The sequence below is a fragment of the Apiospora marii genome, assembly GCF_038362585.1.
Source record: "Apiospora marii strain CBS 49790 chromosome Unknown utg000013l_segment0_segment0, whole genome shotgun sequence".
Lineage (NCBI taxonomy): Eukaryota > Fungi > Ascomycota > Sordariomycetes > Amphisphaeriales > Apiosporaceae > Apiospora > Apiospora marii.
In genome coordinates, this window is record NW_027117384.1 from 2,616,238 (window position 1) to 2,631,655 (window position 15,418).

Genomic DNA, 15,418 nt, shown 5'->3' on the forward strand with positions numbered 1-15,418 from the left:
GAATAGCGCAACCCCCATCTATCTAGCAAGGGCGGGCTTCAGCAGTAGGAACGGATGAGCAACTCTTGTTGAGACACTAGATCATGCCTCACTATCAGTGCCATGAAAAGGTAGATCAAGATCACGCCAGAAGGGCTGGCTGGCTGGCTGAGTGCCGGCCCTCGACTATTTCTAAGCGCCATGTCTAGGACGATGACGCTGTTCCTCTATCGGGCTTTTCCAAGGCAGACTTTCACAAAAACGAGAGGGTTGGTGTTGGGTTCTCTTGCATGGTCGAATCCAAGGCCAGCGGTGGATCAACACATAATTCAATGTGGCTGAACGCGACCAACGAGACGGTCCCCTGATTTAGAAGGTAAAATACTGGAACAGCTTTGCTACACACCCTCAATCTATTGGCGGCGACTAGGTTAGACAAGATGCGATTGCCGATTGCAGCAATCCGATTCTGATCCAGGGGCCAAGGGCTTCTGAAAAGAGGGTGCGCATCCAACTGGCTGGGCCGAATGTGCGCACTAAGCAATCCCATTGCCGGCCGTGAGTCCTGGCCGCCTGGCCAGGCCAGCTCGAGTCTGATTAAAGAGCCTGCATGTTTGGCATCCTGTATCGTACATATTAGGTTGGATGCATATCTCCGCGTTCAGCTTCCCCGTCTGGCCGGTTCACGGAAACGTGAAATTACGACATGAGCGAGCGAGAACGGGCTCAGCTTTCGTTATTAACAAATGATCGGTGTCCCCAACTTCGCAACGTGTTCTGTCGAAAACCTAATCACCTGCTCGGGAATCTACAAGGCCACCATCAATACATGCGATTATCGGCAATTGTACGTTCAACATTATTGACCGCTGGTAAGAACGAGGCTGTACAGGTTAGCAGCTACATAGCCCGTTGGGAGGATAAAGCGCCCACCCGACGTACCCTCGAGTGCTACAGTATTTCCGGCGAGCGCTGCGTCGTCAGCGCTCGCCCTGGCTTACACAGTAGGTAGTCCCTCCCGCCCCATAACTTTGCGAGCGCTACGATTAGGCGATGCCCAAGTCCTAATCTTTCCAAATCTATCAAATCATTCATGAGGTCACAGCCAAGTGTGACGTCGTGTTACCCTAACTAAAAGCTTTAGGGGATGATCAAATCAATCAATCCAATCCATTGCTCAGCAACGAACCGTCAGCTACATATCTATGCATACACTATGTATGCAGACGAGAACCAAACAACGCCAGCTAATCACGTTGCTCGATTTTCTGCCACGACATCTTACCATTGTTGTCTGGCTGACGCCTGCAGCCATGAGACAGCACTGTGGTTTGACATGCGCAAGTGGGGGGACCGTTTTCCTGGTATATTCTGCTTTGGTTCAACCAATATTTGCGAGTCTTCTCAAGCAAAAACGTGACGAATCCAATATTCGGGCGCTTCCTACGGTCCAAGAAGGCCAGTATTGATCATTGCAGCATCTGACCTGGAAGGCTAGAGATTGCCCACCCGAGCTCACAGCCAGAACAATCTTCATTCGGGGTGTAAGTCAAAAGGGTCAACTCGTATATCCGTATTGTTGGACTACCAGACGCATCTACAGGGCAAATAGCAATTAATTCGGCCTTGTGGGTAATGTCCAAAAATAGCTTCTGTCTGTAGATGGGCAATATCGCGTACACTTTTCCAGGGTACTATGGCGGCCAAGCGACCACGAGTCCTGAACCCCTTCTCTCCTGTGAGGGGCCGGGTTTCTCGGGCCAACACTGATAGCCATCGTTAGCTAGATCTCGAAACAGGAACAAATTAGCAGTATACCGTTGTCTTAGCACAATTACATATTAGCAGACGGTATATTAGCTGGCTGATATGGGGAAACTGTTTTATTGTCTCGAGAATTTCATCCTATCTAACGAATCTAACGTTTGATACTGAATTTCTATCCCAATGCCACTGCCACCGGTATTCCGTCCTCCAGCTTAGTAGAAACTCTCCACCATGGTGTCCTTATTATTAGAGATGTTCCCAGGTGCGGCTCCCTCGCCGAGTCGGAATACACTCTCAATGACGCTCAGCTCGGTAGCTGTGGTGTCCAGGCCCGTCACGGCCATCCAGTCGTTGACAACCATACCAGCACCGACCACGTTGCTTCCGCGGTTCACACTGCCGGCCACCAGGGGCACCTGCAGCAGACTGCTCAGCTCGTCCTGATCTTGTATGCTGGTCTTGGGGTGGACGAGGCCACCGCGGTTGCTGAGGGACATGTAGGAGCCGACAAGCACGTTGTCGGCAATGGTCTGACGGAACACCTCGACGCCCAACACATCGGCTATGATCTCCTCGGTCTCGCGCTCCAGGTCCGGGTGGATCAGAGCAATGTGGTCGTTGCAGACAATAACATTTCCGAGGGCCGAGAGGCGCTCCTCGATGCGCTGAATACGGATCTCGTCTGGCAGGGAGTTCCGCAAATGCTGCAGTTCTTGATCGGTTGTAGATGTGGGCACGAGGAGACCATTGCGGTTTCTGTAGCCGTACCACGTTAGCAAGTGCATTGCGACGGGCCGTAAAGGATTCTCAGGATAGGTACTCACCCAGCTGTTAAACGGCCTATTATGCGCGTGCCGGCAATGGTAGTTCGGCAGATGGGAATGACATCTTGAAGTTCCGCCTCAAAGACACTGGTATCAAGTCAGTCTCGCGCTCGTCCAGGAATAGCGGGGTATTTCGCACGCCACCCACCGCGGGGTGCTATCGATTGCATTTGCTTACCTGTAGAAGTTTTCGCTTGCGCCGACGGCCGTCAGGGCATACGAGTTTGTCAGAGTCGCGAAGACACCGACCCTACATCCAGTCAGTTCCAGTCCAGCGCCAGCGCCATGCGCATGGCGGCATGGTGTATGGTGGGATGGTGGGGCTTACTCGTTGGAGTTCTCGAATTGAGCTCGTACCGCCATTATGATGTGATGGGATTGGAACGATTGGTCTTGGGCGAGTTGAGGATGGTAGGTCGGTTGGGAGTAGGAGATCGTCTAGGTATGAACGATCTTCTTTTTTTTCTTATGCGAAGAACTGCTTAAGGTTACAAAAAGCAGGTGGGTATCAAAGTGGATGTTCGTGATGTAGATGGTTTGCTTCCTACTAATGTTCTTCGTCGTTGAAGGGAATTCCCAAAGTCTTTATTGACGGTGACAGGTGCAAATTGTGTGAAAGTGGGGCTGCATGGCTTTCTGCCTTTGACTTTTGATATGCTGTACTACCAACCAAGAGCTCGGTACCTTGGTGCTGATCGACTACGCTTCAATTTTTCTCTTTTCTCGTAATACTCCTGCGATGACTCAATGGCTCATAATGATCAAGCTGGACAATTTGCCACGCCACTCCTGTGGTGACTCGACTTCTTCCTCCCCCGTTCATGTGTATTGTAGTCGATAGATATCCAGGGAGGCTTAGATATCTGTAGCCCAGTGTCTAGGCCCTGCCCAATAGTCAATGTAGAAGACTTCGCGTTGTACCAAGGCGTGGAGCAGCCATCATGTACTGCCCAACTGCTGCATCTGACTACTGCCTGTTAGGTTAGTAGCCATGATTCTGATTGGACACTGCCCCACGTCCCGGGCGATGTCATTATGGTTCATAATTGTCGTGTGACTAATCGGCATCAAGCGCGCAGCCGACAGAACTAGCATGGCATGGCCTGGCATACACACACCACTTAGTGCTGGCATCATTATATTTTAGCATGTCGTTGTCATATTGGGCGCATTATCCGTGATATATATTATATACGATAATGGCTATGGAATCTTTCAATTGCTTCGAAGATGCATGCGCGTAGTCAACAGTTACAGCAAGACTGGGACGTGGACCGCTATGCAGAAAGCGAAGATTCAAATATCAACGACGCTACAAGTCGTACTGGGGTATCTCTTCAATGCACGAAATGGGGTACATTCCCTTCAATCCCATATGGCTCAACTCGTCCCTGCAAAGCCTTGTGCATAATCTTCGCCTCAACTTGTGTAGCGAACAACCCGGAACGCCTTGACGCAAGTCCATTCCATGCTATGACCCCCAACACATGCTCCAAAAACACCATTCTATTATCATCAAAGTTCGTACTTCATACTGCGCCTTCTCCTTCCCGCCCTCGCTACCTCAGCTCGACGTTTGGGAAATATCTCGGTCCGGCAAATCCTTTCGCCACCACAGCCTGAATGTCGATATTGGAAGTTGGATCCCGATGCGGACTCCACATCTTGAGCAGAATAAACCTGCCAGAAACTGGAGGGTCAAACTTGATAGTGCATCGAGACTTGTCCCTCTCGATGAAAAATCGCGCATGTGGCGCCATCATCACGCCGCTCTCGGGTTGTTGCGATATCTCCCTGGACGGAGTGCTCGTATCTAAATCCACCAAAGCGCTTCGCCGTGCCCGCCGTGGTCGACGATAAATGTCCGAGTTGCCGATGAGCCCAAAGTCGTCGAGGTTTGCTCCGTCGTCACTACTGTCGCTCTCGAAAGGTAAGGAGCCGATCCTTGGTGTCCGCCAGTCTGGCCTAGTCAAACCATCGTCGGCATCATCCTCGTCATCACAGTCGATATCTACCCGGAAGGGCGGCGGTGTGATGGTGAATTCCGCAGGAAGTTGCGCGACCTGGTAGTCGTTATCTTCGTCGTCCAGTCCCATATTGTATAGACGCCGAGCTCGCTGCTGGGCTCTGGTCATTGTACTCCCGTCCTCATTGTGCCGAATCGAGATGATGGGCGCCAGTGGTTGCGACTCGCGCTCGCGCCGAGATGTATTTTTTGGCGGCATATATTGGATCTGATATTGGGCCGTCCGTGCCAGGAGCTCATCTTGGTTCATTGAAACGAAAACCATGCCCTCTTGAACCGGCGAAGTATAGTTGGATCGAGGTGCCCTAATAACCAGCTCCTTCAGGGTGAATACAGTAGCGCCCTGGTGTCGGAGCACAATATTGCACCGTGGCCCCTTAGTGCAGTATACCGTGGGATCGTTCTTCAGAATATTCTCGGCAGCATAGCTCTGACCATCGTCCGAGTATATACCCCCGTCGCAGCTCACCATCTCCATGGTAAGCGTGCCGGGCTCGACCTGGCCGAACTTTCCGTACCTAAACCCCTTGAAACCAGTGACCAGTCGATCAGAGTCCAGCTTGCGTCTCTTGGCCCGGCGGCCTTCATCGGTAGATTCCAACGACTGCAAAGGGGGAGATGGAAACGAAAGCTCCGAATAAGAATGTGATGGTGTATATGGCGTATTCGTAAAATCTAACAATGCCCGTAGTTGCGTGTCTGGTTCTCCCTCGAATTGTCGTTGGGAATAGGCACTGTCCAGTTGCGAGTGTCCCCGTTCTATTCGGTTAGCCCTAGACCGACGAGGGTTTTGCTGTTCAAACAATAACTGCATCATATGGTCGGACTGTTCGTTGGAGCCGCCGCCGCTGCTAATCGTGGGCTGGTTCGCGGTAGCAATGCGGTTCCTATCCGAGAATCGGTCAGAGCCCCGCGGCCACCGGTTGTTTCTTCCCGGGACGGACGACGACCCAGGTGCAGACATCATTGGGGGACGCCTGCTCGAAGTAAGAGAACGAAGTGGAGGCAAGGAGGGCGTCCCCGAGTTTGTAGATTGCTGCGGTTCTCTCGAGAATCTGCGACGGGGATCCGAGGCATTGTTATGCGCCTCGGAAGACATACTCGAGAGCGACGGCGAGCGTGAGGGCACCGTAGAGGCCGTCGCAGAAGCGGAAGCGGAAGCAGAGGCCGATGCGGAAGCCCAACGGTTCAGGTGGCTTCGAACGAGATCCCTGCGTGCGCTTTGGACAAGGACTGGTCGTCGGTGGGCGTTTGCGTGAAACCTCTCGATGGCTCGGAATAGCTCGCCAGATGGGCTTATCTCGGCAGATGTTGAAGTTTGGTCATCGAGAATGGAGCGGATGATCTCATCAGCAGAGCGATGTCTGTCAGTGTCAGATGTGCGCTCAGCTTGATTGTTCGACTGAGTACCGGGGGCGTGTTAGCATGGAGAATTCGAGAGGACGTGAGGAACAGTCTACATGGGATGTTTCCCGAGGTGTCATGTCCTGATAGGTGGGACTTGATTGTACATACCATGAAGCGACAAAGGACGAATCGGCGTTTGCGTAATGGGGTCAGTGGGCGAACAAAAGGCCGCTTGTTCCAGGCAGGTTGACACAAGTGGCTAGGTAGATGCTTTGGGATCGTGGGTTATTAGAGCGCTCGTGGTTGGCCGTCATATCACCAAGCATGGATTCGGACATGAAATCAGAATCAGGACAGGAAGGGAATCTGGGAGGGCCAGTGCCGCGGTGGAAGTTTGAGGATTGTAGAATCAATGTTCAAGGAGTGAAACCTGCAGTCAGCGACTCAGACGCGGGCGGCAATCAATTCATGGTTCAGGGAATGACCGAGTAGGTGTTATGTGCGGGATCAATCAAAAGGGCAGGTCGAAGGTTTGTGTGTAGTGTGGTGTGGTGTGCCTTTCCGCGGCGCTCCTTGCCATTATTAGCTAATGCTTCAGTTGGCTTGCTCTGCAAGTCTGCCCTTTTTACGGGGGCGTTTATTAGTGTAACTAACCGCGGGGTCATGCCTGCCGTTAGGTTGCTTGGAATGATGTAAGGTCGGGTCGAACAAACAGTTGGTACGTTGAAATAGCAATTTTGGTTGATGATATGTTACACTGATCTGAGTAGCGACGTGTCAAATGGCGAAGGCTATTGAATCGATCATCAGGGCCATGGGGCCTACCTATCCTATTGATGTGACTGTATCGACTAATAAGACCTGGGATACTCAGTGATCAGGATGGCATGAATGGGAAGCATCGTCAGTTGTCAGTTGTGGTGCAGGGCCCCCCATACAGCGCAATTGCCGTTTTCGGCTGCCTACATCCATTCCGCCATGGATCCGACTCAGACTACCGGTAGGCATGTACATTCGCATATCCGCGTGTTCGTATGCGGCTTGACCCAGACCTAGAATATGAGGATGGAACTGATTTCATTTGGTTGAATCACCCTCCTTCAATGTTCTCTAATCTGCACCCACAAATCTAAGAATACATGCATGTACTCTTGCGGCGTTGTGAAATATTGGGCTGCTTCCAAAGCCCTTTGAGGTTGACAATAACTAGGACATGGATATTGCATAGACTCGCTGTAACCTTATGTACCTATCAGCCTACCTCGTCATGCTTGTAGTTGCTGTACATTCCGTACGTTCATTGGAAGATGAGATCAATGGAAATTGCCAAAGGAGGTAAGTTTACCTGGCATGATAAAATAGCGCATGCCTTGCATAGGTGCATGCTTTAATTATAGTGGTAGGCCGGGTATGGGCGATGAATACGCCTGGCGCTTCAGACTCCAGACTTCAGTACATGACTTTTCCTTAGGCCCCAGACAGACCTGTCCTGCCCTGAGCTACCATCCGCTGTTAGTACTGAGGTCATTCGAAGACGGTCAAATGGGATTTCCGCAGTGCAAGTCGTCCCCACTTCTGCCAGTGCGTGCTTCAGCCTCACGCCAGCTTACAGTGTCCCCCAAGTGCAATTAATTCGGTTGCCGCTAAACCCCAAGAGCCTTCTCTCGACTGACGCGCTGGTATGCGCTGGATTGTGATAGATCAACTCAGTGACGATCAAGAGCCAGCGTGTACGTACAGAAACTGACACCTATCAATCGCCATCTTTTGCAGGGCAACAAGGCTGCGAAAAGGCGAGTTTGACTGCCGAAACACCTTTTGGAACCCGACGCTTGGTTTAATCAATCCAGGCCAATTAAGAACAGGGTCCTTTTGGATGCATCGAGTTTCCCGTTCTCGAGCGCAGACTAGGCGCGTAGCAACAACCTGACATCGATTCTGCTTTTATTTCAGTAGCCCGATTGCGACCAAACTTGAGTCTTATCGCCAGCTCAAGATATTTCGACATCAACACCAACCCATCTCACCACAAGAACGAGAAATTGTTTCCCGCTCATTCATTGGAACCCTACCAGGTACCTTGTCATCGCCGTAGCACCTTCGAAGCCTGCGGTTGATTGATAAGTCCTCACTCATCCTGCGTGCACATTTGCGCCGCCACCTCAACCACCCCAACACATCATCGTCTTTTCCTTCACTCGCGCCTCACATGACCACAAACATGGAGGGCCAACAACAACCCAGCGAAACCAATCAGCCGGCCCCTGCGGCCCCCTCGGCTCCCTCGGCGCCTCTGCCGGAGAGGCCTGCCGAAAGCCCTGCCGCGGCTGCTGCTGCTGCTGCTGCTCCTGCTCCCGCTGAGGCTCCCATTCCTGAACAGCCGCAGCCCGGAGATGCCAATGGAGTGGCTAACCATATGAGCATGCCGCTCCCCCTATGGACGGGCACAACCCCATGCTTCCTGACCAGCACTCTTCTATCCCATTCACCCTTCCTCAACACCAGATGCCCGATGGTAATGGCGTGGCCTTCCATAACCCTGGAATGATGATGATGCCTGGCCAGCCGTTCCAGTTTGCTGGCGTCCCAGCTCAGGACACCAATGGAAACGGCATTGCACACGGTCATGACAAGGACATTACAGCTGGTAGGACTTCCGCCTCGTCTCGTCATCCGCATTGAGATCACATGACTAATACATATCGCAGATGAGATTGCCCTTTATGATCGCCAAATTCGGCTCTGGGGCATGCAAGCACAAAAGCGAATCCAGGGTGCCACCGTCTGTGTCATCACTATGAGAGCGCTGGCCAACGAGATTGCCAAGAATATTGTGCTTGCCGGAATCGGCTCACTCACCGTCGTAGACGACCAGCTGGTCACCGAAGCCGACTTGGGTGCCCAGTTCTTCTTGACCAAGGAACACTTGGGTCAGAATCGGGCACAGGCGGCAAGTGAGAACATCCGAAAGCTGAACCCCCGCGTACAAGTCTTTGCCGATGCCGAGAGCATCATGGCCAAGGGCGCGTCTTACTTTGCCGGGTTCGACATCATCGTCGCCACTGATCTGACCCCTACCACCTTGGCCTTCATCAACACAGCCACTCGCCTCCATGGCCGCCAATTTTATGCTACGGGAACGCATGGGCTCTACGGCTACATCTTCAGCGACCTGATTGAGCACGATTATGTTCTCCAGCGCGACAAGGCCAACATCCCTACCAAGATCGGCGAGGAGACACGCTCTCGGAGCGTCATCGACGTCAAGGAGAAGGAGGAAGGCGGCAAGAAAATCGAGATGGTCACAAAGCGCGAGCTGTACTCGACGTGGGACCTGGCCTCGGAAACGAGCCTGCTGCCTGCCGAGTACCAGGGCTCCAAGCGCCGCTTGAAGACCGTGACACCGGCTCTTTCGTGCCTGCGCACCCTCTGGGGCTTCCAGTCCATACACAGCCGCAACCCTAAGCACGATCGTTCCGATCTTGAGTATTTCGTGAAGAAGGCGACTTCGATACACGCAGGCCTCGGTCTTCCGGCCGAGACCCTCAAGTCCGAATTCCTGCGAAAATTCCTCGGGAACGTGGGCAGCGAGATCGCCCCGGTGACGGCTGTTCTGGGTGGCCAGCTTGCGCAAGATGTCATCAATGTGCTCGGTCAAAGCCAGCCGCCGATCCAGAACATGGTGGTCTTTGACGGCGACACCATGCAGGCTCAGATGTATCCCATGCACCCCGAGGGGCCTCTGGGCAGAGCCCAGCTTCAGCTGGATATGGGCATGTCTATGGGTGGCATGCCGGCGGTCCCTAATCCCGATCCCAACATGTATGCCCAGTTCCCGGATATGACGAACACACAGATGTGATGATGGGCAGTTTGACGATTTGGGCTTGGAAATGATGGCACCTGTGGGGTGGAAAGTGGCCCGCCTTGGAAGAAGGTTACGCTGAGATACGCCGAGAGAGTGATATCTTCGGAGACTGGTTCGCCGAGGCCGTTTGTAATCTTTTGAGATGATCTCTGCGAAAAACAGACCACCCGGTGTGCCTAGCGTTAGAGCTGGCTGGGCATACTATTTTTTCTGATTCTGGTGAAGAATACCCAACGACGTGCCTCGAGTTATGGGACGTGTAATATCTACTGCGCTTTGGCTTTTTTTTTTCTTTCTTTCTTCTTGTCCCCCCGTCACCCCCCTTTCACTTCCTTTGCATACAGGATGACCTCCCACACATCTCTTCGCCAATGCATACACATACACACACAAGAACATAATGAGGAGGAGAAGGGACAGACAGACATTGGTGAAATTGTACATTAGGCGAAATAACCATGCAACCACGATAGGTGAACAAGATGAGATTTGGATTGCAAACTGACATGATTAAAAAATATGTGCGCATAGAAGTAGACGTACTATGTGAGGGCAACTTGCTGCTCGCTCTTGATCTGATGTATCTGGTGTTAGTGGCCGTTGCTTGGCAGGTGGGAACGTAGCTTTCCCATGCCCATCCAACCAGCTTGATTTGGTTGATTAGATGTAACTAGTCTAAACACCGGGCATACTGTCACGATCGCATCGGTACTTCTGGAGCTCGGTGAAGTGATTAAGAGTCCGCTGTTTCTATTATTACCACATCCTCGAGGATGTATACACCTTTTCCTCTCCTTCTTACCCTTCCCCAACGACAGATAGATAAGACGGACGCGGTTGGTCGATTATCTAGTAAACGACAACAACATCTCCGAGCCTCAATCACCACCAGTGTGACCACACGAAACCCCCGCCTCCCAACTCCGGGGTTCTAAACCAACTTAGCATCACAAGCATACCACGCAACCCTCCTCATTTTCAGGGAGACCGCCGCCCGCTACTAAAGAACATCACAGAACGGACTTTATAAACCCTTCTTCAGAAAGAGAAAAGTGACGAGTGGGAGAAAAAAAGAAAACACCACAGACGCAAGAAGCAGTTATTCCCAATTGCTCTCCTTCTTTCTCCCCCCTTGCTCCCTGTCCATGATGATGATGATGATAATGATGACCGCCAACTCCTGGACACACAAGTTCCATGCAAAAAACAAGGGAGGTATACACACAGATCTATCTATCTGTTGCCGTTGTCCCCCCATGACCCGTCCAAACCCCCCTTCTCCCTTCCTATCCCCCCCTCAAGTCGCGAGCCAGGAAAACAAAAAGAGACAGGGAGAAAAAGAAATCGATTAACAACAAAAACGCAAGGACGTTTCTTTTTTTTACCAACAGTCCTATGAAACGAAACGATGAAGCCGTTCTTTGCCGTGGGCTTGGCTCCCTTGCCAATAAGACAATGATGATGATGATGCGGTGTGTATATACCCTATGTACAAATAAACCAATTACTGGCTACGCTATGCTCCGGCGGCGGAAAAGAAGGAGAAAAGAAAGAAACAAAAACTAATAAATCAGACTAGGGTGGGGGTATGCTTTCTCTGCTCCGCGGAGCAGTATATGGGATGAAAATGCCATGGGGAATAGAAACCAGAAACCAAAAAACGCCGCTGATGTGGATATGCAAATGTCCGCTGGGAACAACAAGATTATAAACGATGGGTGGGTAGGGAGGAGGTTGAAGGCGAGGTGGTAGTGGTGGTGATGAACAGGTGGAGATGTCTCTCTATTTTGGAGAGCCGGTATCTTCTGCCGAGCCTTCCTTCTTCATGCCCCGGTTTCGGCTCTTGGACACGTTGTTGACAGACCAGCCCCGGATCGTGGTTGGGCCACTTCGCGGAGGAGGCTCGTTGGCCGTGTAGTCCTTTATAGAGCCCTTGGGGTCGTAGTTGGAAAGTCGCAGCTCAGATCCTCCGTTCTGGACCCAAGGGCGGCTATGGGCCATGGGAGCAGCGGCGATCTTGCGATACTTGCCCGCGTTCTGGCCGTTAGACGACGTGCTAGAGTTGCGTTGTTGACCGTTGGCCGTAAGAGGGGGGGATCCGGAGGGTGGTATGGGAGGTGAGGGACCCATTGGCGCAAGCTGCGCGTGTCCAGGCAAGGGCGGCGACATGGCAGGGTAAGGTGCCAACGTGGGAGGTTGCGGAGGGCCGTTGTACATCATGCCTGCACCAGGGGGGCCAGGAGGGCCGGGAGGGCCCGGGGGTCCAGGGGCCATTGGAGGCATTGGGGGTCCCGCTTGAACAGCCATAGGTATCATGGTATTCGGCTCATGCATTGAGAAACTGTGGTGGAATGCGCGGTGTGGTGCAGGAGGATAGAAGCTTCCGGTATTTGTCTGCAGCATGCCTCTTGGCGAGCCGAACTCTTGAGGCTGGGGTTGCGGTGCAGGGCCTGGCTGAAGCACGGGAGGGCCGGCAGGTGCCAAGGCTGGGGGAGGCGCAACAGGTGGAGAGCCGGAACTCGGTTGTGCCGGTTGGATGTCGAGAGGGGTATTAGATGACACCCCACCGGTCACGGGCTTCTCCCTCTTTGCTGGTCGCAGAGGAGGAAGGACTGGGCTTCCCCTTCCAGTACTTTGTCCGGTGAAGGGGTTGCGCGCTGCGGGCGTATGCGGGCGTGTCTCGGGGTTGCTTGGGGGAGCAGGTGCAATAGGCGCGTAACCTGGCGTCGGGTTCAAAGCTGTCTGCAAGAACGCGTTCGACGATGGCGCTTGGGGGGCTGGGGGCGGTTGACGAGGAGCAGCAGGCATTGGTGGGACCATCACTGCTGTGTTCTCTCCACCACGGGGCATCTCCGCCGGAGGAGGTCGATACAGCTCTGGTGTCTCGGATACATCGGCTAGTAGTGATAGACCAAAGGTGTCGACAACAGCTGGCATAGGTGGGGGCGCAGAACCGGCGGTCCCGAAGACATCTCTCACGGCATCATAAGGCCTTGACGCCCGCTGGGTGGAAACAGCGACTTGGGGGCGTTCATCCTGCTCAAGAGCCGCGGCAGCCTCCAAAACGGTGCCGAAATTTCTAGCTGTGATAGCTTCCTCCTCGGCTGCGCGAGCTTCGGCCTCATGTGAAAGGAAAGCCATCTCTTCGTCTTGCTCGTCGTCATATGCTTCTGCTTCTTCCTCTGATTCGGTCAGAAGTCTCTCCTGAAGATCGCGCTCCTTCTCACGCATCTCTTCGGTTGTGATATCATCCATGTCAATGCCTAGCTCTTCGCAGAAGGACCCCAGCATACTAGACATTCTGTTCTTGCGATCATCGGCCTCCAGTGCCTCGTCCACGTTCATAGGCCGGACTGAACGCGCTGCATGTAGAGTGCTACCGTTGGGTGTGACGGCAACAATAGGCTTGACGCTATAGTCGCGCTCGCCCGGCGTTTCCGACTCGTTCACGGAGTCTGGCAGGAAAAAGCCATATTTGGGGTGCAGCCTGTGCTTCTTGACAATCTCAGGATCTAACTCATCATCCTCGTAGTCAAGTACATTGTAGTAGGCAATTGTCTGGTCGAGGTGCCAGTTGCGCGAATTGGGCTTGTCAAGGAACTTGCCCCGCGATGCCTTGGTCGCCTTGCGAGACGAGTCGTTGGTCGAATCACGGAAGCCAATGTCTTCTTCCTCGAACTGGAACTGGCAGGGTATTATGAGCCGGTTGTTGGCCTTGGGTCCGCGCTTATGTAGTTTTCGAACGCCCCACGCGTCTGGATCCGATGCTCCTGTTGGCAGATCGGGCAAGTCTTTCTTATAGACTGGCTCGAAGGCGTACTCTGAGCCCTTCACTTCAGAAGCTGGTGACTGGCCTTCCTCAAGAGGAGTCGGGGACGGAGCATTGGACTCTGCTTCGACCTCGAGTTCTGTTTCAGCCGACATCATACCGCCGATATGACGAGGTCGAGGGGTTGAGCCATCTTCTCCGTTGGCCTCTCGAAGCTGTCCGCTGCGAGTGCTGCTGCTGACATGCTTCTTAGGGTCCGGTTGGCCGTCAGGGACATCGTCTGCTTTCCGCTTCGGGCCTGATCTGGGCTCTGGCTTCGGCTTCTTTTGGACGGTACTCCTCATAGCAGATGTCTTGGCGTTCTCTGCCAGTAAGCTCGGATAAGGCACCTCGATGCCATCTTTGAAGACCACATAGGGGCCCTGGTCATTGGCAACGGCATCTGATTCCTCAACATACTCATACCGGTAGTCAGGTACCTAGTTAAACGGTCAGGACACGATATAAGGTTTTGTGAGGGGAAGAAATTGGGACTCACGTTAACTCCGGCGCCTTCACGAAACAGTTCCGACAAGATAGTAATGCGGTTAGCAACGCCATCAAGTAATTCCTCGGTCACGTAATTGAAACCGTTCTGGAAGTGTGTCAGAAACTTGGTCAAGCGAGAGCAGCAATCACGTATAAATAGCATTGGTGGTAAGTATAACTGACCTGGAACTTCTGATGGCTGATCTCGTTGTGGATATGGTATTCGTTCTCGGCGAGGTTAATACGCTCACGCATGACAGACTTCACGTCCTTGATTCGCGCTTCCAGCTGGTCCTGAAGTTGTTGTTTGATGACGTTGAACTCGGCGACTTCCTTGTGAGCGCCGGGGTTGTCAATCATACGATTGATGTTGAGCTCGGCCAGCCTCTCCAGTGCCGGCTTGACGGCGCTGGCGACCTCTGAGTAGAGCTCCTTGAGTTCTTTTTGGCGCTCATGGGCGGCCTGAACTCGGCTATCATCATAAGTCTTGTTGCGACCACGGCCCTTGCCACGGCCGCCCCCACGGCCACGACCAGGTTTGCCGCGGCCTCTTCTGGCGACGGCAGGTCTGGTGGCAGGGGCAGCTGAGGTGGTTGTGGTGGTTTTCCTGGTAGAGCCAGCCCTCCCTTTGGCCGGACTGGGAGCCGGGGAGTCGGCAAGTTGGGCGTTGTCATCCATCATGTATTAGCAGCTCATGTGGGTGCGCGCCGCCGATGGAGTGAGATTACAAATTTCGGGTGCAAGAATACGGAGTAGTTGGATGCATGTGGAGGGGCGGAAGTCAAATTAGTTCTGGACACAGATTGACAAGTCTGAGCCGCGTGCAGAGGGTGGAGGGTAGAGGGAGGAAGTGGTGGTTAGTCGAGGTTGTATGGTGTGTGAGTGTGTGAAAGATATTATGTGTGTAGGTCGGTTCTGGCGAAAGGGAGCGAGTTGTTGCTGCGCAGTTGGGTGCAAGACCTTCTCTCGACCTTTTTGCTGCGGACTTTGGGGGGATGAACAAGAGAACCGGCGCGACTTGAAAACACCTGAATCCGGAGAATCAGAAGCCAATCAGCAATACGACGATTCGGAACCAAGTCGTCACGGGCGTAGTAAATGAAGTGAATAGGGACAATAGGCCTGAATAGCTACGGGCTCTTCTCATAACAACTTGAAGCCAGCCCCGGCCAGGCCATAGATTTCCAGAAGCGTTTCTTGCAACGCAGGGCGCTTCCGCGTTTTTGATTGGCCAGAGCGGATTTTATGCTGCCCGTTCCACCGGAAGTACTGGGTACCTCCCGGAAACTGCACGACAGATGCCAATTGGA

At 53.0% G+C, this 15,418-nt stretch overlaps 4 protein-coding genes across 4 annotated transcripts; 1 reads left to right on the forward strand and 3 right to left on the reverse strand.

Annotated features, from left to right (window-relative positions):
* Positions 1 to 1,958: 1,958 nt before the first annotated feature.
* Positions 1,959 to 2,933, reverse strand: PG985_015927 (uncharacterized protein; the record flags this gene model as incomplete). The annotated part of the gene is made up of 4 exons (XM_066835693.1): positions 1,959 to 2,502; positions 2,571 to 2,657; positions 2,749 to 2,820; positions 2,899 to 2,933. 4 exons carry the CDS (start codon positions 2,931 to 2,933, stop codon positions 1,959 to 1,961), a joined length of 738 nt encoding a protein of 245 aa, XP_066676896.1.
* Positions 2,934 to 4,129: 1,196 nt separating this feature from the next.
* Positions 4,130 to 6,023, reverse strand: PG985_015928 (uncharacterized protein; the record flags this gene model as incomplete). The annotated part of the gene is made up of 2 exons (XM_066835694.1): positions 4,130 to 5,960; positions 6,007 to 6,023. The coding sequence occupies 2 exons, from the start codon at positions 6,021 to 6,023 to the stop codon at positions 4,130 to 4,132; spliced, it is 1,848 nt and encodes a 615-aa protein (XP_066676897.1).
* A 2,141-nt stretch (positions 6,024 to 8,164) lies between these two features.
* PG985_015929 (DNA damage tolerance protein RHC31) lies at positions 8,165 to 9,805 on the forward strand (the record flags this gene model as incomplete). The annotated part of the gene is made up of 3 exons (XM_066835695.1): positions 8,165 to 8,347; positions 8,449 to 8,590; positions 8,652 to 9,805. 3 exons carry the CDS (start codon positions 8,165 to 8,167, stop codon positions 9,803 to 9,805), a joined length of 1,479 nt encoding a protein of 492 aa, XP_066676898.1.
* Positions 9,806 to 11,593: 1,788 nt separating this feature from the next.
* On the reverse strand, positions 11,594 to 14,786 carry PG985_015930 (uncharacterized protein; the record flags this gene model as incomplete). Its single annotated transcript, XM_066835696.1, has 3 exons — positions 11,594 to 14,059; positions 14,119 to 14,214; positions 14,292 to 14,786. 3 exons carry the CDS (start codon positions 14,784 to 14,786, stop codon positions 11,594 to 11,596), a joined length of 3,057 nt encoding a protein of 1,018 aa, XP_066676899.1.
* Positions 14,787 to 15,418: the final 632 nt, after the last annotated feature.